Genomic DNA, 27,846 nt, shown 5'->3' on the forward strand with positions numbered 1-27,846 from the left:
AACCACAGAGCCTAGGACTTGCCGATCAGAAGGTCAGCGGTTCGAATCCCCGTGACGGGGTGAGCTCCCGTTGCTCGGTCCCAGCTCCTGCCAACCCAGCAGTTCGAAAGCACGTTGAAGTGCAAGTAGATAAATAGGTACCACTCCGGCGGGAAGGTAAACGGTGTTTCCGTACGCTGCTCTGGTTCACCAGAAGCGGCTTAGTCATGCTGGCCACGACACGGAAGCTGTACACCGGCTCCCTTGGGCAATAAAGCGAGATGAGCGCCGCAACCCCACCCAGAGTCGGTCACGACGGGACCTAATGGTCAGGGGTCCCTTTACCTTTACTTTTATGGTAGTTGTCATTAAGAACTTGTTTTACCTGCACATGTTCCTTCCCTCACCCTTAAAATTACAAGGCAAATGCTTGGTTAGATACCGGTGACTGGGAAGATAAGAAAAAGGTTTAGATCGGAATTATGAAATTGGAAAAAACAAGAGAGATGCAGGACAAGTGAAAGAAACATTCTTCTGACAGCCAGAACATGGGAAGTCCCAGTAATTTGTTTAATTTGGAATGTATAATTGGTTTTATTGTTTGTATTATGATGTGATGTGATGTGATAAGATTTGATTTGATACCAATTGGAATGTTATTAATGGGAAATTAATGAAAACTATTTCAAATCCCCTAAAAAACTCCATGTTTCCTTCATGGGAAAAATGCTTGGCTAGAACCCCCATATTCCCTCATCAGGGAAACACTTGTTTGGGAACCCCATGCCCTTGTCATAACTTCAGTGTCCTAAACATAAAGAATTTACTCATCTCCCTTCTCCTCTGTCTCAACACTAAAACCTGGCCATTCACTGAAACTGGATATAGGCAATGGACAAAGAAAAATAAATGTCTAACAAAGAAAGGTTTATCTCCTTTGAGGGGAAAGGGCCAGAGAAAGTGTCAAAGGAAATTGTGAAAAGTGAGATAAAAGTGTTAATACGCAAACAAACTGGGAATAGAAAGGAAGGGGATGAGAGATGAAAAAAACCTTTGTAGGAGAAAGTGAATGTAAAAGTACATGTGTGTGTGAAAGAAACTGTCAGAATATGTGGAATGGGAGAAGATACAAGCCAAGTGTGAAAGATGAATAGGAGAAGAATTGAGAGTAGATATGCAACCATTCTTTGAGAGACACATAGAGCAGAAAGGGGAAAATATAAAAGGAATAGCTTTCTCCATTTAGTGCTTCTGGATCCACAAATTCTGCTTAAAACAGGGAGGCTGAGTCACAATACTTCCAGAGCAAATGTCTGTACTTAGCTTGAGGGAAACTGAACAATGGGCCTGCTCGCTATAAGGAAAACACTGACAAAGAATTTAGAAATTTTCAAAGATGGATTCAATATCAGTAGATAGTTATGCCAATAATTATCCGCTGACTATGCCAAACTCTGCCTCCATCCACCACCATTTTGTGACTGGTGCGCCTCAGAAATTTCCAGCCAGTCAAGTGGACCCTGAGGGAAGAAAGTTTGAGAACTCCTGAGATATGGGGTTGGACGCTAGCTTAGATGGCTTTTTTTAAAAAAAGGTTGGACAAATTCATGAAGGATAAATCTCTCAACAGCGAATAGCTGTAAGTGCTAAGATGGGAACCTTTGTGTTCAGTGCCAGTATACCTCCAGTGACAGTTGCTGTTGACAAAGGACAAGGATTGACCATCATGTTCTTCTTGCAAGTTTCCCGAGGGGCATCTGGCATTGAGTCCTGTGCTAGCCAAGAGTTAGAAGAGAAGGACGTAAGAATTTACTGACTGGAGGAGACCCTATAGCCATTTAGTTAAGGGGGAAAAACTCTGTCTCTAATAGCGGTCAGCTATGTGATGTGACAGTACGAGAAAATAACAGATTCTGCTTTAAAGACTAATTTGGAGAGAGAGAGAGAAATCAGCCCCAGAGAAAAATAAAATATCCATATATTATGAGCCTGTTTTAATTCTAAAAATGGCTTTCTTTCTTACATTTCTAGCCCACCATTCCCTCAGGAATTCAGGGTGGGATACATGATATCCCCCTCCTCAGTTTTTCCTCAACAGCAACCTGCTGCGGGAAGCTAGGTTGGGAGAGAGTTGACTGGCATTGGCACAAGGTCACCATGAACTTTGTGGCTTCTTGGGAATTTGAAGCGGGATTTCTCTGGTTTAAGACCAGACCTCTTAACTACAATGCTGTGCTAGTTTTATGTAGTGCGGACAGGGTTTTGGTACAAGATCTTAAGGCAGGACATAGCCTGTAGGCATTCATTGTGTACTGGGACGGGTCTCTGGGAGCCTCTCAAAGCATCTCTATGACTACTTGTAACCCAAGCCGATGTTGTTATCACAGAGCTATCATCTGACCCTTCAGACTCCCGATATTACATTACAGGCTATCGAGGGGCTTAATACTGTGTTCTTCTTCTTTGCCCCGCCATGCTTAGTTACAAAGTAGTTTACAAACGAGGCAAGGTTTAAGTTTCATGGGTACATTCTCTCCAGTTGGCTCCGGTTAAAGTTCTGGCACCACGGAGAGGCGGGTTCTGAAGGAGGGGGTTATCAGCAAAAAAATTAAATGAAAGACTAGTGGGGCAGAATTTGCTCTGAAGTATTTGGAGTCAGCACTTGTCCCATCAGTTATCTTAAAAATAGAATCCATTCAACATTTGAGGCACTTCAGGCATGTTTTGATGACCCCACTACCTAGGATTGAAATGGTGACACATGAGGAGGTGAGCATGTTGGTTGCTGCTGCTCTTTCATCTGACACGGCTTCGTTTGGAGGTAGAACTGAAGGCTGAAGAGTTGGGAAAAGATGCAGCACAGGTGTTGAGCAAAAGGCTATTGTGGCCCACTCACCTGGGATCTCTATACCTGCCCATGCTTTAGGTAAGTGCTTACATTAGAAACCATAAATACCTGCTTTGCTTTGGTGTTTTCTATGCCTTACTGTCTCTTCTGAAAGTCAGCCCTTAATGGCTCGGATTTATGTGATGTACTGAAAGTTATGCCTTTTATAGGTGACAGTACTACAATCCCTGCGACGGGGTGAGCTCCCGTTGCTCGGTCCCTGCTCCTGCCAACCTAGCAGTTCGAAAGCACATCAAAGTGCAAGCAGATAAATAGGTACCACTGCAGCGGGAAGATAAATGGCGTTTCCGTGCGCTGCTCTGGTTCGCCAGAAGCGGCTTAGTCATGCTGGCCACATGACCTGGAAGCTGTATGCCGGCTCCCTCAGCCAACAAAGCGAGATGAGCGCCGCAACCCCAGAGTCGGTCACGACTGGACCTAATGGTCAGGGGTCCCTTTAGCTTTACCTTACTACAATCCTATGTATACTGACGTAGAAATAAATTCCATTCATTTCAATGGCACCTACTTCTGAATATATCCAGTGATGAGGATCACAGCCTATATACCCCCAGTATTCACACTTTTACTTTTGCTAAAGTGTTAAGGTTTTTATATGGTGAAAGTGTAGCTTGACAATCCTTCCCCACACCATCACCCCTGTTTTTATGATTAATTTTCTAGACCTCATGTTTACGGAGAAAAACCTGAAAATATGTTGTACTTGTGTCTGTGTGTACATGCATATGTCTGACAGTTATGGGCTAAAAAATCAGAAGATGTATGTTTGAATACAGTAAGTATTTAACGTATTTACATGAATTTATTTTATGTTTTTTGTTTCCTCAATAGTAAAGCACTATGTTGATAAAAGTCACATTTTATATGACAAAACTGCTGAAGGGAACAAAGGAGAAATATACTGTCATGTATGCTTTAGTTGAGATTTCTGCATTGCAACGGGTTGGACTAGATGACCCTTGGGGTCCCTTCCAGATCTACAATTCTATGAGTCTATGTATTGCCTGATGCCTCTCTGACAAAGGAATAAAAAAACATAAAATGATATGAACAAACTTAACATGGCCCGTTTTCTTGGGGGAAATTGACAACTATTGTTTCCATAAATTCTTCACATTATGCAGTAATGCATTCTACATAAAACACTCTTTGAATGTTAGACAATCACACATTATATACAGTTCCATAAAACAAACCATTTTCTCTATGCCTATGTAACTTGCTAGTTCTAAAAATCGATGTGCCTTTTCTAGCAAGTGAAAAATTGTTAGCATGACAGTTTATGCTGAAATTATGAGACATCTTTAAGAGACATTTATCTGTAATGATGCTTCCCAGAATTTCAGTCAGGTTTGCTAAAGCATAAATGCTTGAGCTTGTCAAGTTTTTCAAAACAAATCTGTTCAATTAATCTTAGCTTCAGGTAAACTGGGAGACGTTCAAGAATTATACATTCAGATCAAGTATATTCAGCAACTCAGGAATTTGCTGTTGTAGAGACAGTCACTGGATGGTCTTTTTACCTTCGCCTAACCCATGAATAATATTTAATATCTTAACCGTTGATGCTGGACAGTAGCAAATGAGATATGCTCACATTGGACAACTCTGGCCTGTGTGTATCTGCTGAGATTACCATGAAATGTGGTCCTGTCTTTGGATGTTTGAGTGACATGGGTGTCACGAAGTGCCTCCCACCAGCTACGGCTGGTATGCCAGATATGGCTCCTAGACAGCGATATCTCGGAAACTATTCTCCATATTCTGATAATCTGCAGATTAGACTACTGCAATATGTTGTGTGTGAGGCTGCCTTTGAAGACTAAAAGAATGCTGCTGTTAGACTAGTGCAGGGGTCAGCAAACTTTTTCAGCAGGGGACCAGTCCACTGTCCCTCAGACCTTGTGGGGCGCCGGACTGTATTTTGAAGGGGAAAAAATGAACGAATTCCTATGCCCCAGAAATAACCCAGATATGCATTTTAAATAAAAGCACACATTCTACTCATGTAAAAACACGCTGATTTCCCGACTGTCCGCGGGCCAGATTTTGAAGGTGATTGGGCCTTAGTTTGCCTACCCATGGACTAGTGCTCAAACAGCTTCATTTTTAATTCTAAGTGCTAGATTTCAAAGTTCTATCTTGGTTGGAACTCAGGTATCCCAAGGGTTGCGTACTCTGATAGGAATCTGCCTGAATTCTAAGCTCATCTGAACCCCCTTTCAGGGTGGCTCTTGAGGCTTATGTGAACAGGTAACAGGCCATAGATTATTTAATAGATAAAGGCCTAGGTAAAGAGGAAGGGATGTGGGTGGCGCTGTGGGTTAAACCACAGAGCCTTGGACTTGGCGATCAGAAGGTCAGCGGTTTGAATCCCCACAATGGGGTGAGCTCCTGTTGCTCGGTCCCTGCTCCTGCCAACCTAGCAGTTCGAAAGCACATCAAAGTGCAAGTACAATGGTACCTCGGGTTAAGTACTTAATTCGTTCCGGAGGTACGTACTTAACCTGAAACTGTTCTTAACCTGAAGCACCACTTTAGCTAATGGGGCCTCCTGCTGCTGCAGCACCGCCAGAGCACGATTTCTGTTCTCAACCTGAAGCAAAATTCTTAACCTGAAGCACTATTTCTGGGTTAGCGGAGTATGTAACCTGAAGCGTATGTAACCTGAGATACCACTGTAGATAAATAGGTACCGCTCCAGTGGGAAGGTAAACGGAGTTTCTGTGCGCTGCTCTGGTTCGCCAGAAGCGGCTTAGTCATGCTGGCCACATGACCCGGAAGCTGTACGCCGGCTCCCTCAGCCAGTAAAGCGAGATGAGCGCCGCAACCCCAGAGTTGGCCACGACTGGACCTAATGGTCAGGGGTCCCTTTACCTTTTTAAAGAGGAACGCATTTGCCTGGCACCTAAAGACCTGTAATGAAGGCGCCAGGCAAGCCTCTCTGGGGAGAGCATTCCACAGTCATGAATCACCACGGAAAACGCCCCTTCTCTTGTTGCCCCCCCACTGAATCTCTCAAGGAGTGGGGGACAAAGAAGGGCATCACATGACAAGCACAGGATCCAGTTTGGTTTGTGTGATCACAGCCACCCTAAATTTGCACATTTTTGAATTTTGCAATGCTGTTCTCCATCCAAATAATGTAAAGAAAAATACAGGAACTGGGGTAAAGTGTGCACATAGATACATAGTATGCATACATTTGTGAAAATAACATACAAAAATGTGTTATATTAGGGCAAATTGCTTTGGAAAAATGTTTATATTAGGAAAACTGCCTACAAATATGTGTATATTAAAGAAGAAATTGACACTAAAATCTGATGAATTTTCATGAGAACTAAAAAAAATAGTAATCTCACACTCATGTGGAAAAAGTGGAGAACCAAATGTAAGACTGGAAAAATGAAAGAAAACAAACAAACAAAAACCTGACGTTTCATCCATCCTTAGAGACAAATCTCTCAAAAAGATTGGCCAAATGTTCTTTTTAAAATTATTCAAGGTTTTTTTTGGATTAGATTGCACAGGATGGACGAGGTAGATTCAGGATGGCTGGAAGAACCAAAAAAAGATTCACAACTCTTTATGTTAAATAAAACGAGGGTTCTAACATATACAGCCATTTACACACTTACAGAGGAATTAAATTTCATTTACTGAAACTTGACACTGTTTCTCACTGTATCTTCATGTTTGGTACAGGTTAGGGATGAAAACTAAATGGCTCAGGTCACTTTGGGGTGGGCAGAATTCAATCACATACCAGCAAACTCATATTGCAAAATTAAAGCTCATTTGCAGCTCCTGTGCGACAAACCCACTTCAGCAAAAGGCTGGACTTTTTGTAATGAGGAATGCCAAGAGATAGTGTGGAATAGCACTTGTTTTGACGCAACATTGGCTAACCTCCCTGCAAACAGATCAGAATGACTGCTCATTGAATAGTCAATGTCTAATCATGATGAATGTTTAGAAGCATCCTCTGTCTGGTGTTAGAGGATCATGTTGAGAAATAATGGAAAGTAAAATAGGAAGATAGAGTTGGCTAAGTGAATTATATATGTATGATTATACTTTGTATCATACAGCACCATTCTGTAAGAGTGCAAAATACATTTAAAATTAGGTTGGTAATTCTAGTGACAGCTGCATGATTGTCCCACTCATAATTCATAGTCTTACCTGAAATATTAAACAAGCTATACTATGAAAAACCAAAGCCACACACACATTAATAATAATAATAATAATAATAATAATAATAATAATAATAATAAAGGTAAAGGTAAAGGTGCCCCTGCCCATACAGGCCAGTCGTGTCCGACTCTAGGGTTGCGTGCTCATCTCGCTCTAGAGGCCGTGAGCTGGCGCCGTCCGCAGACACTTCCGGGTCACGTAGCCAGCGTGACGAAGCTGCAGCTGGCGAGCCAGCACCAGTGCAGCACACAGAAATGCCGTTTACCTTCCCGCTATAAAGCGGTCCCTATTTATCTACTTGCACTTAAGAGTGCTTTCGAAGTGCTAGGTGGGCAGGAGCTGGGACCGAACGACGGTTATTATTATTATTAATAATAATAATATACCACCATATATCCAGAGGTCTCAGGGCAGTTTCCAGAACATAGCTTGCTACCAGAGAACACAAGTTTAGGCCTCATCTTAGAAGGCAGCTCTTCCATGATTATAGTTCCACCAGAGATAAGGCAGAATACGTGGAAATGGCAAATCAAAATTGCTGTTCCTTATGTGCCAACAATATCTCGTGTTCCCTCGATAATTCCTCTGCAGAGGCCCTAACAAGAGGCTTGACCTTAACTTAGCAGATCACACAAGCTCGTGGCCTCAAGATGGAACGGTTGCAGATCAGGGAAATATAAGAGGGCAGCTAAGTACTTTATTTACAGACAAGAAATCAGCAGGAGATTTGCAAGTGGTGAATGGATCGCTTCAGTGACCCAAATGGCATGGTTTGAGAGAATAAGATGCCAGCGAGAGACCACAGTTGATTTATTCGATAACATCAGGAAGCCATTTATGGGCTGCGTTATGGATGACTATCCTGGTGTTTAGAACAGGACAAGAGAGGCTGATGTTGTGCTTACACAGGCATAAAATACAGTGGTACCTTGTGTTACAAACACTTCGGGTGACAGACTGCTAGCCTGGAAGTAGTACCTTGGGTTAAGAACTTTACCTCAGGATAAGAACAGAAATCGCGCGGCGGCGTGGCAGCAGCGGGAGGCCCCATTAGCTAAAGTGGTACCTCAGGTTAAGAACAGTTTCAGGTTAAGAACGGACCTCTGGAACAAATTAAGTTTGTAACCAGAGGTACCACTGTATAATAATGATATGTCCTGGGCATAAGCACCAAAAAGCAAAATTCTAGGTTGAGCAATTAGTCACATTTTGACTATATCAAATAAATAGCCCCTTTATTTAGGGCCTATTTCTGCTCATCAGGGTTGGGACTTACCAGTCTCAGAATGTGCCTAGACTCACAGGGCTTGCTAACTTTTTGCAGCCAACGGGCACATTTGGAATTTTGAAAGACCCACGGGTGCCAGTCACAAAATGGCTGCTATGAGTGTGTGGCATAACCTAAAATGGCTGGCAGTACATCTTAAAAAGCAGAAAAAGAGAAATCTGTGCATCACTCCCCACCAGCATTAAACTACACCTAGACCAGACACCCTTTGCTCACAGTGAGCAGCTTTTTGCACCTCCCCTCTGTTTAGAATGGGGGGGGGAGTGTCCAATCCTGGTAGCCAATGATAATGTGGGGATATTTAAGGGTGCATGTTCACTGAGCCACTGCACACAGAAACCTAACAGTAAGAACATCCATTGTGAATTTTTGATGGGTTATTTATTGAGGCCATTTCTAGGCACCATAGAAAGGTGGGCACACTGGAATATACTTGTTACATGTTACATGACTGAAATCTAGCCTTTGATGGCTAGGAATAGGTAGAATAATAATTATACCTTTATAGAAAATGAGCTCTTGGGATGGGATGAAACAAATTATAAATGTAATCCAGTGGTTTCCAACCAGTGTGCCATGGCACCCTGGGGTGCCTTGAATGATGGCCGGGGTGCCGCGGGCAATACTGGCCTCTGTCCCTTTTTCCTTCCCTCCCTCCTCTGATGCCTCTCACATCTCTGCCTCTCAAAGGCTTGCATGGCAGTTTACTGCAGCAGTCCTGGCTACAAGCTCCCCAGGCAAATGATGCCTCTGGGGCTGGCCAGGGAGTGCTTCCCAGGCCCCTGTGGGGCAGTCAGAGAAGGCACCTCTCTTTGGGGCAGGGGGCGGCAGCTCAGAGACCAGGGGTGGCAGCAGTGGCTGCCCAGAGGATTCCCAAGGAGATGGGAGAGGAGAGGAGGCTGAGGGACCACTCCACAAGGGAGGGTGTTCGGAAAAAGGTGAGAGGCTGCCAGCTCTGCAGGCAAAGGCTGACATAACTGGGCTCCTGTGCGCCACAAGGGTGCGGCAGAAAGAATGTAGTTGGTCAAGGGAGCCGTGGACTCAAAAAGGTTGAAAACCTCTGGTGTAATCAAGCAACAGCAGATTATACGAAACAGCTAATCCAGAGCGGAAGACAAATATGTTAATTTAGTTGATTCGGATCGAGTATTTCCAAACAGTATTTTTAAATCTCACTTCACCCTTTTCTTTCACTCTCAAAACACCTTAGAAAAGTACAGTGGTACCACAGGTTAAGTACTTAATTTGTTCTGGAGGTCCGTACTTAACCTGAAACTGTTCTTAACCTGAAGCACCACTTTAGCTAATGGGGCCTTCTGCTGCTGCCACGACGCCGGAGCACGATTTCTGTTCTCATCCTGAAGCAAAGTTCTTAACCTGAAGCACTATTTCTGGGTTAGCGGAGTCTGTAACCTGAAGCGTATATAACCCGAGGTACCACTGTAGAGCAGGTGGGTGACTTATGTAGAAAAGTGGGAGTAGACAGCAAGGTCAAGTGGCAAACAATGGCACAACCCAATAATTAGTCTAATTTGCAAAAGAGAAATCCGCTCTAAATTCAGCACATCCAAATAAAAACTGGTTTGTAATGAGAGAAAGCAAGTACCGTACATGCTGAATTCTTCCATTGAAGTCAGTGGTCCCTAGTCTTGTACAGTTTTGCTTGGATTATGCCCTAACATAGCCTTCATGGGATACTGGAAAAAGTAGCAATAGATTAGTTACAGAATAATTGAATTGTGGAGTTGAAAGGGACCCCATGGGTCATCTAGTCCAGCCCCCTGCAATGCAGGAATCTCAGATCATCCATGACAGAAGGCCATACATCCTCTACTTACGTAGTTAGCTTGTTTTAACTTCTCCCATGTCTGCTTATCTTTGCTTTTTACTGACAACAACAAACTGTAGGGGTAGTCAACAATGCCTCTCAGTTCCCATCAGCCCCAATCAGCATGGCAAATAGATTAAGGAAATTTAGTCCAACAGCATATTAAGGGCACTGTATTAACTATTCCTGGCATAGTGTATACCTATAATGCATGTTTATAATAGACCATAGCTGTCAACGTTTCCCTTTTTTTAAGGGAAATTCCCTTATTCCTAATCGGATTCCTCGCAAGAAAAGGGAAAAGTTGATAGCTATGTAATAGACATACAATAAATCTAGTGCATTCATCCTATTTGTTGAGTCGCAGGCTTCTGAATGGGGTGGGCAAACCTAGCTTTTGGTAATTGGTTTTCAAACCTGGTTTTCAAAGAGCACAGTGATTGGGAACAAATATTAACCAGCAATGAATTGTTGGCAATAAACAGAACCTATTCCTTTTTAAAAATAAAAAAGAAGCGAGCCATCTCTTTCACTTAACTAATGGTGATGCTATTTAAAGTAGTTCTTAGATCACTCAAGTAAGAACAAACTTTCCTAAGCAAAACACAAACTGACCCCTTAAATCCTTTGCAGTGAAAAGTGTGTTAAGTCCACTTCTAGTCCCAACCTCTTTCATCAATCCACAGTGATAAGTTTCTAAATAAAGAGGTACTGGGGCTCTTAGTCAACTATATACCGTTTGATCGTTTATTTGTGTGTGTGTTTTTTTTTAAAAAAAAATGAACACCAAGCTTATGTAATTTTGTAAAGTGCCAGAAATATTGATAGCCCCTTTGCCTCCAGATCTCCCTTTTAGTGTGTAATCATTATCATTTGTGCTCATACTATTAGGGTGGTTGCACACATTCTTCCTTTCAATACTGTTTGCGCCTGTGGAAGCTTGGGTGTGGTCACACTGCTTTATTTCCAGTCAGTGCAGAACCCATAACTACCTGTTGAAATCCTGTAATTTTTTTCTACCACAACATTCTGGTTAATTTTTTTGTCCTGCTTTTGTTGCCCTATAGCCCCTTTGGACGGCAATAATGTGGAAGCATTGGGGAGGCATCACAGAACAAAGAACCAGAATAAAACTACCACTAATGCACTATTATTGCGTCAATAATACCCTGCAGAATACACCCACAATTAAACACCAGCTTTTGACAGTCTACCCATTTACACAATCACAGAATTGAAGAGGAAAGGGGCAGCACACCTGGACATCAGACTGATCAAGCACACACAAATCACCTGGTCATAATCTTCCCCGTTGTGGTGAGATTTTATTTCTATTTAAGTAATTATTTCCAAATTAGCATGTGCACCTTTTAATAAATTACTCTTTCATCCACTTCTTGGGTGGTTTATTTCCTCTTTTTTGCCAATCCATAAGTGGCCACTCCAATACATTTCCTTGTCTTGTGGCTGAGCAGCAAATAACACCTGCCTTTCCCCAAGTACCCAAGGCTGACCAAGTTATTTTGGCACCTGAAGCAGAAAATCCCACAAATTCCACTCCCTGGAAGTAAAAATACAACAAATATTAATTATATACATTACAATGTGCTGCTCTTTCATGACACCCAAAACCAGCTGCCTACTGTTAGGACCAACCTTGCCCATATTTGCTAAACTATCGCTGGGTTATAACTGTCTCTGTCAATATGTGTACTCCGTACTGGCAGAGTTAATTCCAACAAATAGCAAATTGTAATAGTTACCAGCAATAAGCAAAACCTTCTGTACTTCAGCGACTACCCATGAGCGCAACCAACCACTTTTCCTCTTCTGTATTTTATTTGCATATCTGAAGGGTACCGATAGTTGTCATTGGACGTGTAACGTCTGACCTCTTGTCCACATTCCAGTTTTACATTCTTCTCCCCACAACAAACAGGAACTGCCCTAGCAACCATCTGGACCAGCTTAGTTGCTTGGTTCTCCCAGAAGGAAAACCTGCCCATCTTTTTTAGTTCAGATCTATGTCACTGAAGCAGCCTTTGATTCAGCCTAAAGGTCAAGGTCTTTAGCACCGACTAGGAAGAAAACTGCGTCGCAGCAGTACAAAGGTGCACGCATACAATACATTTTGGGAGGAATTGTTGTAAATAACTCGGGGGAATTAACTGCATTTTCTGTGCAAGCTCTTGGAGCTGAAACCCAGCAGGAAACCCTTCACCCAGGAAAAGATGGGGGCAATGAGAAGAAGAGGTGAGGGAGAAAGAGATGCTTAACCTTTTCTCTGCCTGACATGCCTCTACTCTAAACAGGAATTTGTGAAGTCACATGTTTGGAACCCTGTAGGGAAAAGCAGCTGATGTGGCAATTTGGAGTGCAGAAGTGGTGGCTGGAGAAAGACTGCATGCTGCTCTCCACAATTCTGAATTACCCCTCCAAAAGCAGCTTTACTTGGGAAACAAACAAACAAAAAACACCCACCAGCCATGATTAGGACTCTGATATGCACATTCCCATGCAATGTTATTTCCTTAATACTACAATTATGAAACTAACAAATATTGCCCATCTTGCTTGTAGCTGTGTAGTTATAGTTTTCTGTGTCAGTTTGTTTCGTTCTGTATTTATATAACTCGGGAAATTATTGGTTTGTAAAGCAAGCCTCAATGAGACTCTGATTCCAGCAGAATTATTTTTTAAAATATCCTGCTAGAGCTTAGTTTTCAGTCTAATAGTAAGACTTGAAGCTAAAGTCTTGCATGGTCTGCAGTGGGCACACCTTCACTCTTTTGTTCAAGTCTTGATTGGCTGGGAAGAGTAAGTGTCATGTGACACCTTCCTTTTAATTAACAGCCTACACGCAGCATCACTGGTGCCAATGGAGGCTGCATTAGGATACAAATAGCAGCTTGGGGGTAGGGTTCAACAGGGGCAGCAGGGGAGGGTGAGGATTATACAACCTCCCTGTCCCTGATGATCCTGGTTCTGTTTAGGGCCCTCATTGCTGCTCTTTTTATTTTTATAATGTTAATTACATCCACTTAATTACTTTGGCCTGTTTATATTGGCACAACCAAAATAATCATAGTACTCACTACTGCAATGCTTAGAGCAAGAGTTGCCAACACTTGAAATCAAAAAAATTGGTACCTAAGTGGGGCAAGGAGCAGAATTTTCTGGTTCAGGCGGCAAAAGTTATGGTTAATCTGGTAGTTTTTGCCCTGGTGGAGGTGGCAGCAACTTGCGTGAATGAATTTGCTTCCCCTCCCCTGCCTGTAATTGAGGAGGAGCCAACCAAGCCTTGCCTCTGCTCCTGCCTGTGCTCCCAGAAGGATTTCTCCCTGTTAAGTAAGAAGGCATGCTGGACTTTGGAGATTTCTCTCCCTAAGACTGTTTCTGAGCAGGATGATAACTAGGAGAGAAGTCTCCACAGTGACGGCTGCTCCAGACATCAAGCCCAGTGTGGTTCCCTTCCCTCTCAGCTGAATGGGCAATACCAGAGGGTTTCTTGTTCTTGCCCCTCAGAGATTTCACACTTTGCCCAATTGCTTTATGGACAAGCTGAAGGCCCCTTAGTGGAATCCCCAGTTTCTTAATTTGCCTCTGGGATTAATGCAGTCAAGGGTGATGATGATCTCCCCAATAATGCAGACGATCAAAGAACGGAGATGGTTCTCCAAAGGCTTTGTGAGACCATGGCCCTAGGCATTAGGCATCTGCTACTGCATCTTTATTGCTGCAGCTGTCCTTGTTCTGGGCTAAGGCTCTGCTTAAGGAGGCACCTCAGAGGTGTTCGCACCTGGCTCAAGGTTTACGTAAGTTAGAAAAAGCCCCCGCCTTCATGGTGATGCTGGACAAGGTGCCATACATTTTCTTGCAATAGCAATGGCTGCAGAGGCAAAAACCATCATTTGCTGAAGTGCTATCATACAAAATGTTTATAATTAGCAAATAGGAACTGTGCTATAGGGTAGGTCTTATTTGCAGGTCATGGGAGTCTACAAATAGCACTTTCCCCCGTTTCTTTCTCCACTGAAATGTTTGTCTTAAAATAACAGCTGTTTTGCTTATTGTCAGATGATGCTTCTGTTGTCCAGCTCCTTTGATTTGTTAAAACAAAATGTCAGTGACTCCACAGAGCACGTGCCCAAAGGGCATTCCTTAGTGCTAGGCACAATAAATACAGCGATCTTTGCCAGTGCTATTTAAACTGGCCATCGTAAATCAATCATTTTCTGAAGACTGATACGTGCCGAGGATGAAAATAATTGGTGACCAGCACAAAGCCTGAGCATTAGCTAAGCTTGGAGTGGACCTATGAGGTATAGAGGGTCATGCGCAGGCCACCCTGAGTAGCATTCATTTCCCTATATTTAAATATTTTGTATATATCATGAGCCAATAAATCTCATATCCTTGGGGGAATCCTCCAGCAAATTACCACGAAGAAGCTGCAGCGCTACACAACAGCTGTACTGAAATGTCAGAAGGGGCTTACACAGCTGACACAAGCTGCTGAAAACAGAACATGGCAGCACTTCCATAAATTCTCCTCCCCCAGCCAAGCGCTGCTTAATATAGACCGACCATATGCTCCAGCCCTTGCTCACTCTTACACAAGCATCTCCTAAGATTGAGTTGTACTGCAATTTCGGGCAAAAAAAAAAAAATATTTCCCACAAACCTTAGGTGCATTGAGGGTTTCATAAAACTGAAGAAGATATAACCAGCTCTGGTTATTGTCTTTCTTAAATTTCCTTTAGGCGTTTCTGGGTCTTTATATATATATATATCAACAAAGAACATGTCTGAGTTCAGCCAAAACTCTGACCAAGAAGAAATCTGTTCCGAAGAGATCGATGAAGATGAAATCCTAGCAAACCTCTCCCCCGAAGAACTGAAGGAGCTACAATGTGAAATGGAAGTCATGGCTCCAGACCCTGAAGTGCCAGTTGGAATGATACAGAGAGACCAGACTGAAAAACCACCGACGGGAAACTTTGACCACAGATCTCTTGTTGACTACCTGTATTGGCAGAAGACCTCAAGGCGGATGCATGAGGATGAAAGAGTGCCTGTCACTCTCTTGCCATCGGAGGTAAGAAACAGGAAATGCAACTATTCTGCATGCTTCTCGTGGTGACGTGGGAACTACAACACACCGAATAGCAACATCTAAATCATAATTAGGTTAATTGAATTGTGCTACAAGGCTTGGGGGGGGGGACATTTTGCAGGCTTTTATAAATGCAGACAGAGTAGACCTTCTTGGGAAGGAAGTTCCAAAGCAAAGAGCTTCCACCCAAAAGGTCTTTCTCCACATCCTAGCCAAATGTACCTGTCTCAGAGACAGCCCTTGGACTATGCCGCTGCCTGGGATCTTAAAGGGAAAGCGAGCTTGTATAAAGGAAGGTGCTTCCTAACTATTTTAGCCGGTATGTGGTTTTTGAATCAGTTTTCATTATTGTCATATGACCTAAGCCCAATGAATTACTGGATCAGTGCAGAAGCTCACATGATCAGGTGTGAAGTCTGAGAATAAAAATGGAATTCTAACACAGGAAGAGCAAGACATGCTGCTGTGCCTTTGCTTTCCTTACTTCTGTGTGATGCAGGTATGCTGTGCAGGAACAGAGCCCTGTACCTTAGACAGGCACTGGAAACTGATGAATACACACACCCTCCTAGAGATGAAATGGTGAGGTCTTTTGGCTGTGAGATGCTCCCTGACTTCCATGGGAGAGGGGAGATTCCTTCTTGAATGGTTCAAATAGATAATACTCAGCCTTGGAAGAATTGATTGATGGATTAAAGCTATTTGTGTCCTGCTTCTCTTATAATTAAACGCAGCTCACAACAAAAGATGCAAAAATGAAATATCGGAGTACAGAGAACACACTAATTAAAAGCAGCAATTTAAACATTTATCTGTGTAAGCAAAAGCAATTCAAGCTATGAGGGAAGCAGAAACGGAGTAGCAGGCTCATATTCTTCTCAGATACTAAAGAGGCAAAGATATGGGGCTTTTAAGCTTTTTTAAAAAAACAAAAAAACAAAAACACCACTTGTCAGGGGTTCAGGAGCAGAAGCACAGGGAAGAGGGGAGATGGAGAGCGAAGGGGAAGAATCTGAGGGCAGCGTAGGAGAAGATGACAGTGGCCCGAGAGATTCCATGAGCCTCTCCAGCGAATCGGAAGATTCACAGAAGGGGGCGCCGGTGGCCAGGGCAAGGGGGGTCCCAAGGGGGACACCCCAGAAGCAAGGGGCCAGCGGGGACTCCCAGAGCAGCAGTTGGAAATCAGGACCAGCTTCCCCACCAGAGCATAGTGGGGGGGAAGAGTCCCAGGTATCGGGAGTAGCGTCTCCCCCAGCAGGGAGAGGAGAGGAGTCAGGGCTGACCACGCCTCCATCGGAGAGTCAGACAACGGAGGGGAGGTCAGATCCGGCCAGTATCCCGGAAGAGGGAAGCAGTGACAGAAGTAGTGTAACGGTCAGGAGGAAGGTCACTGGGTTGGCGCGAGAGGCAAGTTCAAATGTACAGGAGCGTGGGACAGCAGAGAATGAGGATTGGGAACCGGGTCCTAAAGCCCGCCGGAGGCAGGGGGAGGAGCTAAGCGACTCAGAGTCTGAGGAGTCCAGAAAGGGGAATGCCCCAGCGGGCAGGAGGACCCAGAGGAGAAGAGAGCAGCGGAAAAGGTGGAGCAGGGCTAGGATCTTAAACTGGTGTAAGAGGGGAGGAGATTCAGACGGGACTTCGCTGATCTAGGGTTTAAGATGTAGGGCTGCGCGCTGCGGCTTTGAAATGGAAATTGAACTTCAATAAAGACTTTTGTACATTACGACAGCCTAGCGTTGGTCCTCTGTGAGCTGGGACCTAGAGGCAGCTCTGACACCACTATTTTATTTTACGTATTTCGTAAAATTTATACACTGCTTGACTGCAAAAAAAACCAACCCCGAAACCTCAAAGTGGTTTAGGAAAAGAGAAACAATAAAAGTGAGGGGAGGAAACCATACAAATGCAAGAATTGCAGGAGCAGGGAGTGGGAATCATCATTTTCACAATAACTCAGAATTTCAGTCCTAGAGCTGAGGAAACATGTTTCCTTGCTTGGGAAACACTGAGGGGAATGTCCTCAGGATCGCATGTAATAAGCCAGGAACAATTGTGTGCTTGATTTTGCTTCGCTTTTCCATTACAAGGTTTAGAAATGCCTTGCCTTAGGAGAAGGTTTCGTACTGACTTTTCACAAGACTATTCCTGCATAGAAGTGCTCAGGAGTCTCACCTGGACAGGATGAAGATGAAGTCAGATACCAGGCACTGACAAGTGAGCAGCGTATATCAGTTAGAAATGGTCAGTTGTCAGCGGAGGTTTGGGCAAAATGAATATGTAGTGGTTTAGGGAAAATAGTGGAAGAGAGAGAAGTGACTTAGTCAACAGAGGAGAGTGGAGAACAGAGAAATAGAACAAAAGGCACAGACAGAGGAGTGGGGTAGGAGACCTCTCTCACACTTTATTGCTCCTGCTCCATTAGAAACAGTAGATCTAACAGGATATGAGACAACAAAGAAAAAGAGCGAGAATTGAAATTAGGGTTCCATAACCCTGCCTGGCTGAAACTGAGACATTGTTTAATATTTTACTGACTGACTCTTACTGCTGCAATTACACCAGGACTAGTAGAAAGACTGTATTGTGCTTAAAGGTAAAGGGCCCCCTGACCATTAGGTCCAGTCGTGACCGACTCTGGGGTTGCGGCACTCATCTCACTTTATTGGCCGAGAGAGCCGGCGTACAGCTTCCGGGTCATGTGGCCAGCATGACTAAGCCGCTTCTGGCGAACCAGAGCAGTGCACAGAAAAGCCGTTTACCTTTCCGCCAGAGCGGTAACTATTTATCTACTTGCACTTTGATGTGCTTTCGAACTGCTAGGTTGGCAGGAGCAGGGACCGAGCAACAGGAGCTCACCCCGTCACAGGGATTCAAACCGCCGACCTTCTGATTGGCAAGCCCTAGGCTCTGTGGTTTAGACCACAGCGCCACCCGCGTCCTGTATTGTGCTTAATATTGCTCTAAAATTATTCAGGAAAAGCCAGAGGAAGTGATAACAGCAGAGCATGCTAATTAAAAAGATTTATACTAAAAAAGATTTTAGTATAATCTGGTATATAGTGTGAGGCCCACAAGAGAGATGCTTGGAGGATGACAATGAGAGACAGGCCTTTCCTGTGGTAGCGCCCCAATTGTTGAGTGCTCTCCCCAGCCAAGCTTGCTTGGTGCTGACTTTGTCATCTTTCTGGTGCCCGGCAAATTTACTCTAGCAGGCATTGTAAATTACTTTAGGATGGCTGGAAATTAAACTAAACTACCGCTGTGGGTTAAACCACAGAACCTAGGACTTGCCGATCAGAAGGTTGGCAGTTCGAATCCCTGCGGTGGGGTGAGCTCCGGTTGCTCGGTCCCTGCTCCTGCCAACCTAGCAGTTCGAAAGCACGTCAAAGTACAAGTAGATAAATAGGTACCGCTCTGGCGGGAAGGAAAATGGCATTTCCGTGCGCTGCTCTGGTTCACCAGAAGCGGCTTAGTCATGCTGGCCAAATGACCCAGAAGCTGTACCCCGGCTCCCTCCGCCAATAAAGCAAGATGAGCACCGCAACCCCAGAGTCGGTCACAACTGGACCTAATGGTCAGGGGTCCCTTTACCTTTACCAGTATCTTTAACAACTACCTAAGCTAAGCAGGTCCAGGGGAAAAGGGGGCACCGAGTTGGAAATTATATGGATTCCGATATCTTAGAATTACCAGAAAAATATAGAGTGGAAATCTAAACACTGAGCATATCTCAGCTTTATTGTCTTTCGGACCAAAGAATGTGTACTATGATTGCTCTCAGCATTTTAAAAATAGTAAAAATAACCCACTAGTAAGTAGCCAATGGCAGAACAGAACATGAGCAGGGTGGGTTGCTTACCTGGCTTCCTAATACAGAGGTCACTGCTAGTAACTGAAAAAGAGAGGGGAGAGATGGCAGGAAGTGTGATGCAGTGTGGGCATGGCTGCAGACCCAATTCAACCCTCCTGCTGCTGCCCCCACACCACACCAACCTCCCTACCTCCCTGCCCCTCTCACACTTCCATATTGCAAAGCCAGGTGAGCAGTGCTTCCCTACCTCATTCTGCCCTGCCAGTCACTACTACTACTACTACTACTACTACTAATTTATAATATAATAATTTATTATTTATATCCCCATCTGGCTGGGTTTCCACAACCATTCTGGGTGGCTCCCAATAGAATATTAAATACACGCTAAATTTAAAGCAATATAAATTTTAGTATTTGTACCCCACCCATCTGACTGGGTTGGTTCAGCCACTCTGAGCAGCTTCCAGCATATACAAAAACATAATTAAACATTAAAAACTTCCCTATACAGGGCTGCCTTCAGATGTCTTCTAAAGCTTGCATAGTTACTTCTCTCCCTGACATATGATGGGAGAGCATTCCACAGGGCAGGTCCCACTACCGAGAAGGCCCTCTGCCTGGTTCCTTGTAACCTCACTTCTTGCAATGAGGGAACTGCCGTAAGGCCCTCGGAACTGGACCTCAGTGTCTGGGCTGAACGGGGGTGGAAATGCTACTCAGACCCTACTGAAAACCCCACATGCATGTTCTTTTACAATGTCCTGTGAGGCTTGTTTAATGTCCACCTGTATGTGGTGATGGAGAAAGAAATGCTATGATTACAATAATTCTAAAACAATAGTTATTTTGTGGATAGGAAAACAGGGCAATCAGTGGAGGGAAATGGATGTTTTAGCCAGAAGACCAATACATTTGACATCCAGAGGGATCTGTGGAGAAATGGAACAACAAGCCTGACTGCAGAATGAGTCCAATAATGTATATTATTTTGAAACCCATTATAAAATAATGAAGTAGTTTCCAGATTATGACATATGAAAGGTTATTGTATAATAGTAATGTAGCAGACATTACTGACCAAACTGCGGGAGGCAGTGGAAGACAGGAGGGCCTGGCGTGCTCTGATCCAGGGGGTCACGAAGAGTCGGACACGACTAAACGACTAAACAACAACAACAACAACAATGTAGCAGACAAACTCAAATAATATTGACATCAGAGCATTTGGACTGTGAAAGGTAAAGAATAAATTCCAGCATCGTACATACTGGAATTTAGAACTGTGTATTTTCTTTTAAAGTAACTCATCTGCACAGTGGGGAAACAAATTCAAATGTCACATCAACTTTGTTGGTTTTATTTAGTAGATGAGGCAAAACCATTTTAAATTATTTCAGCTCTTAGCATTCTGTTTTCTGCAGAGACACACTGTGGAGAAGTCCGAAGAAAATTCTGCAGATATTAGTAATGAGAAGCAGATGGTGAAAAATAATGCAGGGAAAACAAATGGAGACGTAAGAGACTATAAAGAGAATGAAGAAGAGGAAGAGGAAGGTGAAGAGGAGGAAGAGGAAGAAGAAGACGAGGAGGAGGAGGAGGAAGAGGAAGAGGAGGAGGAGGAGGAGGAGGAAGGAGAGGAAGAACAGGAGGAGGAGGAAGATGAAGAGGAGGAGGACGAAGAGAAAGATAAAGAAGAACTGGGAACAAAGAAACCATATGGTGAAGAGGACAGCAGAAATGAACATGAAACAGAGGGATCAGATGAAAAACAAGACAATAATGAAAAGAAAGCATCAAAATTAAATATTCCCAAAAAATTAGCTATAGATACTAATTTTATTAAGTTAAGCGCCAGGCCTTCAGGAAATCAAACCAATTTAGATGAGAGCCTGAGAAAGGTCCAGAAGAATGACCCAAGCATGACAGAACTCAACTTGAACAACATTGAGAACATCCCCAAGGAAATGCTGGTGGACTTTGTCAATGCTATGAAAAAGAATAAGCACATCAAAACATTCAGTTTAGCCAATGTGGGGGCAGATGATAATGTGGCTTTTGCCTTGGCCAACATGCTGCGTGAAAACAGGAGCATCACTACACTGAATATTGATTCAAATTTCATCTCGGGTAAAGGAATTGTTGCAATTATGAGGTGTCTGCAGTACAATGAGAAGCTGACTGAGCTACGCTTTCACAACCAGAGAAGCATGTTGGGCCATCAAGCAGAAACAGAGATCGCCAGGTTACTGAAAGCCAACCCTACGCTGCTCAAGATAGGGTACCACTTTGAACTTCCAGGTCCCAGAATGGTGGTCACCAATCTGCTCAGCAGAAACCTCGATAAACAGAGGCAGAAAAGGATAGAGGAGCAAAAGCAGCAGCAACGGAAACAGCAGAAAGAGCTAATAGCCATGTTAGAGAACGGACTCGGGTTGCCTCCTGGCATGTGGGAATTGCTAGGGGGACCGGTGCCTACTTCAGTGATGCCTCCTTCGATGCAACCTCCAATGCCACCAGTCCCCAAAGCTCCATCTGCGGGCAGGAAAAACGAACCTGCAAGAAAACCAGAACCTGAAAAGGTCAGCAGTGGCGACTTCAAAATAGTGAAACTCAAGAGAACCCAGCGGAAACCCACCATAAAAGAATATGTGGAGCCTGCTGAAAAAACCAACCTCAAAGATGTGATCAAGACACTCAAGCCTATTCCAAGAAGACGGCCACCTCCTCTGGTGGAAGTCACTCCTAGAGATCAGCTACTTAATGATATTCGCCAGAGCAACGTAGCTTATCTGAAACCGGTGAGTGCAATGGGGTTTAAAAAAGGAAGTAGGAAAATACTGCAATATCAGTTAGCCCATCTTAAGATCTTTCATTCAAAATCGAGTCATTTGGGGATGACAACGGCCGTGTGTTGTGGAGACAATGGCCTGGATCCTAAGGGTGAAATTGTACATTGCAAAAGCTATGTTTCTGCGCCTTTAAATCAGGCACCCCAAACTCAGCCCTCCAGATGTTTTGGGACTACAACTCCCATCATCCCTAGCTAACAGGACCAGTGGTCAGGGATGATGGGTTTGGGGGTGCCTGCTTTAAATGCAAGGGTTTTCAATTTAGACAAAGTGTCAGTGTATCCCAACCCAACACCCTTGATCCAGATCATCACCCTACCAAGGGAGAGGGTAAGGAACAAATCCTTTACCTTCACTGTAGAGCCACAATTTGCCTTGGAGGAAAACTTTTGATTCACTTTAATGGGGACATTTTCCATATGCAGATTGCAGGCAGGGAATGATCTGCATATGGAACCATAGCATCATAGTCCCCCTATCTCATACTCTTATCCTAATTTAAACTGGGTGTCATGTACTGGCAATTTGTGTATATAGCTATTTGTATATATAGCAAACATTTGCAGTTATTTATTATTTTTTACTTTTAACAGTTATATACTTATAACATTTATATGTACCACATTTTGCAAAACGAAAACAAAAAGCAAAATAAACCGCAGGGCAGTTTACAACATAGAACATAATAAACAATGTATGTCAATATATCCCATAATAGCCAGACAATACAAAACATTAGAATGGTTATGTAGATACAGTTCAGAATAATAAGCAATACATAGTAATAAATATGATATAATCACAGTGCCAAATTATACACACTCTTATAAACCCTGTACAATCCAGTAGCTCATATAACCTGCTTATCTCAGACACAACTATAAACATAATGCACATCTAATAACAACAGCCTCCTAAAAAAAGAAGGGAGGGGGAAATCAGCAGCAGGATATCCAGTGCCGGTGTCACGCTATTTTGCACCCTAAGCAAGACTAAGTACTTGCTCACATACACCCCAGATGTAGAAAAAATGAAATACACAAAACTTGAAACTGCTAAATTTGTAAATTGAAGGAATAAGTAATACAACAATCTTTTATTGTCTTTCTCAAGTACAAAATAAAATGTTTTAGCACACAAATAATTTTGAACAAACCTGTGATATTAAAATTAAAGCCTCTGAAAAGTCTCTGTTTCAGGCACATCAAAATATTACTTTGGGTGCCTTTTCCTTTACAAATTTTGTCACCTATTCCTTCAGCTGAAGTGTATCTGATGCTTGGGCATGTTCAGTTGATAAAGTTGCCAAGTTTAAGATGTGATTTAAAATGAAGTGCATTTTCACTTTTTATGTAACATAACCTCCAATCAACTCTGCAGTCTATTTCATATACACTTTTTAGAAAATTCTAATGTATGAATTACCTCAAAAATGATGAAATTCTTCAAAATATAGAAGTAAAATACTATCAGAAATTTATAAGATGTAACAAAATTAATCTGTGTAAAACTGTCCCTGAAAGGTCAATACTGTGCCCCTCTGAGGTCTGTACCCCAAGCAGCCTAATAATAGCACCAGCCATGAGGATATCCAAACCTTCAGAAAATGTGTAAGAAATGCAGATACCTCTCTGGACAAACGTAACTCTTAATTCCTCATTCACCAGAGAAAATTACAAACCTTCCCACTTTTCAGTGCTTCACTTCCCTTTTCATATCCAGTCTCTCACTCTGAGAGATCTTCACTTTACATACTGCCTCTCACTCACAGTCTTTTCACCATCCATCAGCCACTCTTACAGGGGTGCAGTCCTCCTTGCACCCTAATAAGCAAGAAGAAGGAGGTTTTTCCCCAGAAGGAGAAACACCAGAGGGGAAATCCCTGTGGTGTCTCCCCATTGAGGTGACCTCCTCCACCACCACTGGTGATGGCTGTGGAAGGAAAGTTTTCTGTCCCCTTATTTCTGCCACAGATATCTCATGAAGGCTGGAGGGAAGGGGAAAGGAGGAATGGCCTGCAAATGGGCAGACCTCTCTTCTATTCCTGACTTAGGATCCAAAGCATGCAAACTTCATTTGTGCACTCACATTAATATTATGTAAATACTAATGATGGAATCTTTGTATTTTGTATTGTTTTAAAAACCCACATTTTTTAAAAAAATTCCAAACTAAGATGCATGTTTATGGGTGGAACATTTACTGTTTTCAGAAGAGAGAGAATTTTAATAGTAGCTATCGAAAGTAATTTTGGAAGGATCCCTTGCATGATGGAGGAACCCATGTTTTGCGCCGGGTTCAGTCTCTGGCAATTTCAGCTAAAAGAGAGAGGCTGCCAATCGGACTACAAATGACAACAACAACTTATTATTTATATGCCGCCCATCTGACTGGGTCGCCCCAGCCACTCTGGGTGGCTTCCAACATGCAGATGTCAGTGGGGGTGGGGGTGGTGTTGCTAATATGGCCATATTACTCTGAGTGCAGCCATACTTTGCAGCTGTCAGGTGGATGGCATTAACACTCCATGCGCCTTTCAATGCTGTTGTTATCAGCATTTTTAGATCCATTATAATTGCAGCATTTAAGTCTGTACAGTGGTACTTCTGGTTGCGTACTTAATTCGTTCTGGAGGTCCGTTCTTAACCTGAAACTGTTCTTAACCTGAAGCACCACTTCTAATGGGAAGCTAATGGGGCCTCCTGCTGTTGCGACGCCGCCAGAGCACAATTTCTGTTCTCATCCTGAAGCGAAGTTCTTAACCTGAAGTACTATTTCTGGGTTAGCGGAGTCTGTAACCTGAAGCGTCTGTAACTTGAAGCGTATGTAACCCGAGGTACCACTGTATTGGAAACTACCCAGTGCTGGCTTTGGGGTCCCACCCCCTCGGGGGGCTGGGATGAAATGTCTTTGTGAGCCTCCTCCTTGAGTTGGCCCTCAAGGGGAGCTGGGTTCCTTCTCCTTCACCTTGCTTCCCTCACTGCTGACATTACTAATGGAACATGTGAACAGAAAGCAATAATGAGGAGGAGGCACAAGTCCTAGAGAGGGTCTGAAAGTTGGCTGTGATCTCCTACCTGAAGGTGCCCAATAGTGGCAACCACTGGCCCTTCTGCTACAGTTTGTTTATTCTGATTCTGTTCCCAAAAGGGCAATCACATCGTATTAATGATAAAGTGTATTCAGTGGGTCTCTGCATGAAATCTTACATTCTCCACATTGTGGCACCAATATATGAGAGTGATGTATATGTGTTCACACACAGTGAAGTGGCTAAAAAGTGCCCAGATTTACCATTCAGTACTTCTTATTTTTCCTTCTCTAGTCATGTTGCTTGAGGAGGAGCATTTGTCTGAAATCCTTCTGACCCCGGGTGGGACGTCTCCAGTGTCAGCCACCAAGAGCATTGCAAGATGTGGAGATGCAGGGTGCATTTTCCAACAAATCCCCCCTCTCAATTACACAGCTGGAAAAGCTCACCCACATTAGATCTCTATCCTTAGGGTGTTTTGCATGCCTTGGATGTTTTCACTTGGATCAGGTCCCGTGTCCTGCACCTGTTAATCACTGAGGTCACCCATAGCAGTTACGTTTAATTATGTCTTCCTCGGTAGTTCAGAAGTAATTTTCCAAGCTTGAAAGTCACGCAATATACATTACACCTCCTGGCGGTTCCCTTCATTACGTTAAGACATCTGGGCTAGCTTCCTGTCTAGAAACATGGCATTTTAAAATCAGAGCCAGTTTTAATGCTTTCTGTTTTCAATCTGTTGTAGCATTCTTAGTTTTAACTTGAACTAAATAGCTGTTATAGACAAACAGCCTGGACAGGGCTAGAGCATTTTATTTTATTTAATGCCCATCATTATTTCTCATACACACACACACACACACACACACACACACACACACACACATTGGTCTAGTGGTTTAATTGTAGCCTTCCAAACTGTAAAACTTCTAGAACGCTTCAGTCACATAAAACAACATAGGAGAACATTCCTTGACATGTCCTTTTTGTCAATTTGAGGACAGTTAAATGAGGGGCTTTTATTGCTGGTGAAAGGGGTGGTGGTCAGTTCACACCTTCTATTCCAGCACTTCTACTTCCCACAATCCATATATTCCCACAATGGAAAATCAGTGGAAATGGGTTTAGAAACATATAACACCGTAAGTCAGGACAGCCTGCAATTACCTTATAGAAGAAATTCCAGATACAGTTTGTGACCCTCTGTGCACCTCAGTGAAGGGAAGGAACAGGCTGATGTTGTGTGTGTGCATAAACAGATGAGACACACACCTGGCACTTAGTGTCTTCCAGCCACAAGCACCTTGCAGTGCTCGTTAGAGAACAATCAACAGTCAGCATACTCATCCCATCCATCACCTGGATGGCCTAAGCTTGTCAGTTCAGCTGTTTGTCACACCTGCAGCTCAGTAGAATGCCTTTTTACCAAGCATATTGCAAAAAAAATAGTAACACAAATCTTTAATAAAAGCACAATTATAAACCTGGGAGATTTCTAAAATTAAAACCCCCCTCTCTATGTACTTGTGGTGGACAACAACTTATGCTGGGCCTGGTAATAAATTTACGTGGAAAGTAAGTTCTGTTGAAAAGGATGGACTGCCTAAAGTACGCATTTAGGGTTTGGTTGTAAAGAGAACATCATCTATTGCAGGCATCCCCAACCTGCGGCCCTCCAGATGTTTTGGCCTACAACTTCCATGATCCCTAGCTAACAGGACCAGTGGTCAGGGATGATGGGAATTGTAGTCCAAAACATCTGGAGGGCCGAAGGTTGGGGATGCCTGATCTATTGCTTGTAGTGGATTGAATTGTCACAATGTGTCTGGTATATATTGAAGAGTTATTTTGTTTATACCATGGGTGGGGAATTGAACTCAGTTACCATTTTGTTTCATTTGGAAGAAGATTGTGATGAGGATATATCTTCCCCCTCCCCCACTACCCTACATTTACATTTCTTATTTTTGCTGCACAGGTGCCACTTCCCAAAGAGCTGGAGTAGTTACTCCCCATTCAGCTGAAGGAAACAACTTGGAGAAGGAAAGAAAAAGAACAAAACACACAGACTGTGCAAGTGTTGCTTCATATTGTTCCAGGGCCTGTTTCCTTCAGATGGAAGACATGGGAACAATGCTTAAAGCATGCCACCTGTTGAAGTGATGATTGAAAAGGATAGAATGGAAACAGTATAAATGGTTAATAATTCACACGTACGCGTTTGTAATGGGCTAGTGCCACCCTATAGTCTCCGTCAGCTTGCTGGGCTTTAATTTCAGAGGGTAGGGGCGGAGAGCAGAGGGATATTATCCCCTATGTTATAACTTTTATAGATTTCTTCAGGAAATCCCTGTCGCAATCATGTTGCCTTCTGCTTTTAAACTTTACAGAAGCATATGGTGTCCTTTTGTGAGTTTTTCTTCTCCCCTACATTCACCCATCCTTGTGGGGCATCTCTGTCTGCCAGCTTCAGCACAGGTGTGTGTTGGGTGTTTGGCAAACCACAGCTACTTTCATCTTTATTGGATGAAGGATACTGCAACAGAAATGAACATCTACTTTCAGGGATGGTTGCTGTCAGTACTTTTTTTTTTCTGGGGGTACAAATACGCCTAAACATTTTGTGAATCTAACGGGAGAAGAAACTAAACAAATTAAAAATGTTAGTTTCTTCTCTAGCACGGTGAATTGTCCGTTCCATTGAATAGCATGGTGAATTGTCAGTTCCATTGCAACCCCTGATGGCGGCCTCATTTCCTGTCACGGTGTTTTAGATGGAAGCAAGCGTTTAATGTATGAAGTAGGAGTATGAAGCATGGTGATTGGTCAG

General features: G+C 43.2%; 1 protein-coding gene across 1 annotated transcript; it reads left to right on the plus strand.

The window, feature by feature from the left end:
• Positions 1–2,528: 2,528 nt before the first annotated feature.
• On the plus strand, positions 2,529–27,411 carry LMOD3 (leiomodin 3). Its single transcript, XM_079963331.1, has 4 exons — positions 2,529–2,905; positions 14,970–15,304; positions 20,558–21,934; positions 26,995–27,411. The coding sequence occupies exons 2-4, from the start codon at positions 15,011–15,013 to the stop codon at positions 27,019–27,021; spliced, it is 1,698 nt and encodes a 565-aa protein (XP_079819457.1). The 5' UTR covers positions 2,529–2,905; positions 14,970–15,010; the 3' UTR covers positions 27,022–27,411.
• The last annotated feature ends 435 nt before the right edge of the window (positions 27,412–27,846 follow it).

This window comes from Podarcis cretensis, assembly GCF_951804945.1.
Source record: "Podarcis cretensis genome assembly, chromosome: 2".
Taxonomy (NCBI): domain Eukaryota; kingdom Metazoa; phylum Chordata; class Lepidosauria; order Squamata; family Lacertidae; genus Podarcis; species Podarcis cretensis.

What these genes read in the sequence shown, in the direction of transcription:
- LMOD3 (XM_079963331.1), top strand. Translation starts at nt 15,011, where the DNA reads ATGTCTGAGTTCAGCCAAAACTCTGACCAAGAAGAAATCTGTTCCGAA. An exon ending in TCACTCTCTTGCCATCGGAG is followed by an intron (nt 15,305 to 20,557) that starts GTAAGAAACAGG and finishes TGTTTTCTGCAG; the next exon opens with AGACACACTGTGGAGAAGTC. An exon ending in ACGTAGCTTATCTGAAACCG is followed by an intron (nt 21,935 to 26,994) that starts GTGAGTGCAATG and finishes TTTGCTGCACAG; the next exon opens with GTGCCACTTCCCAAAGAGCT.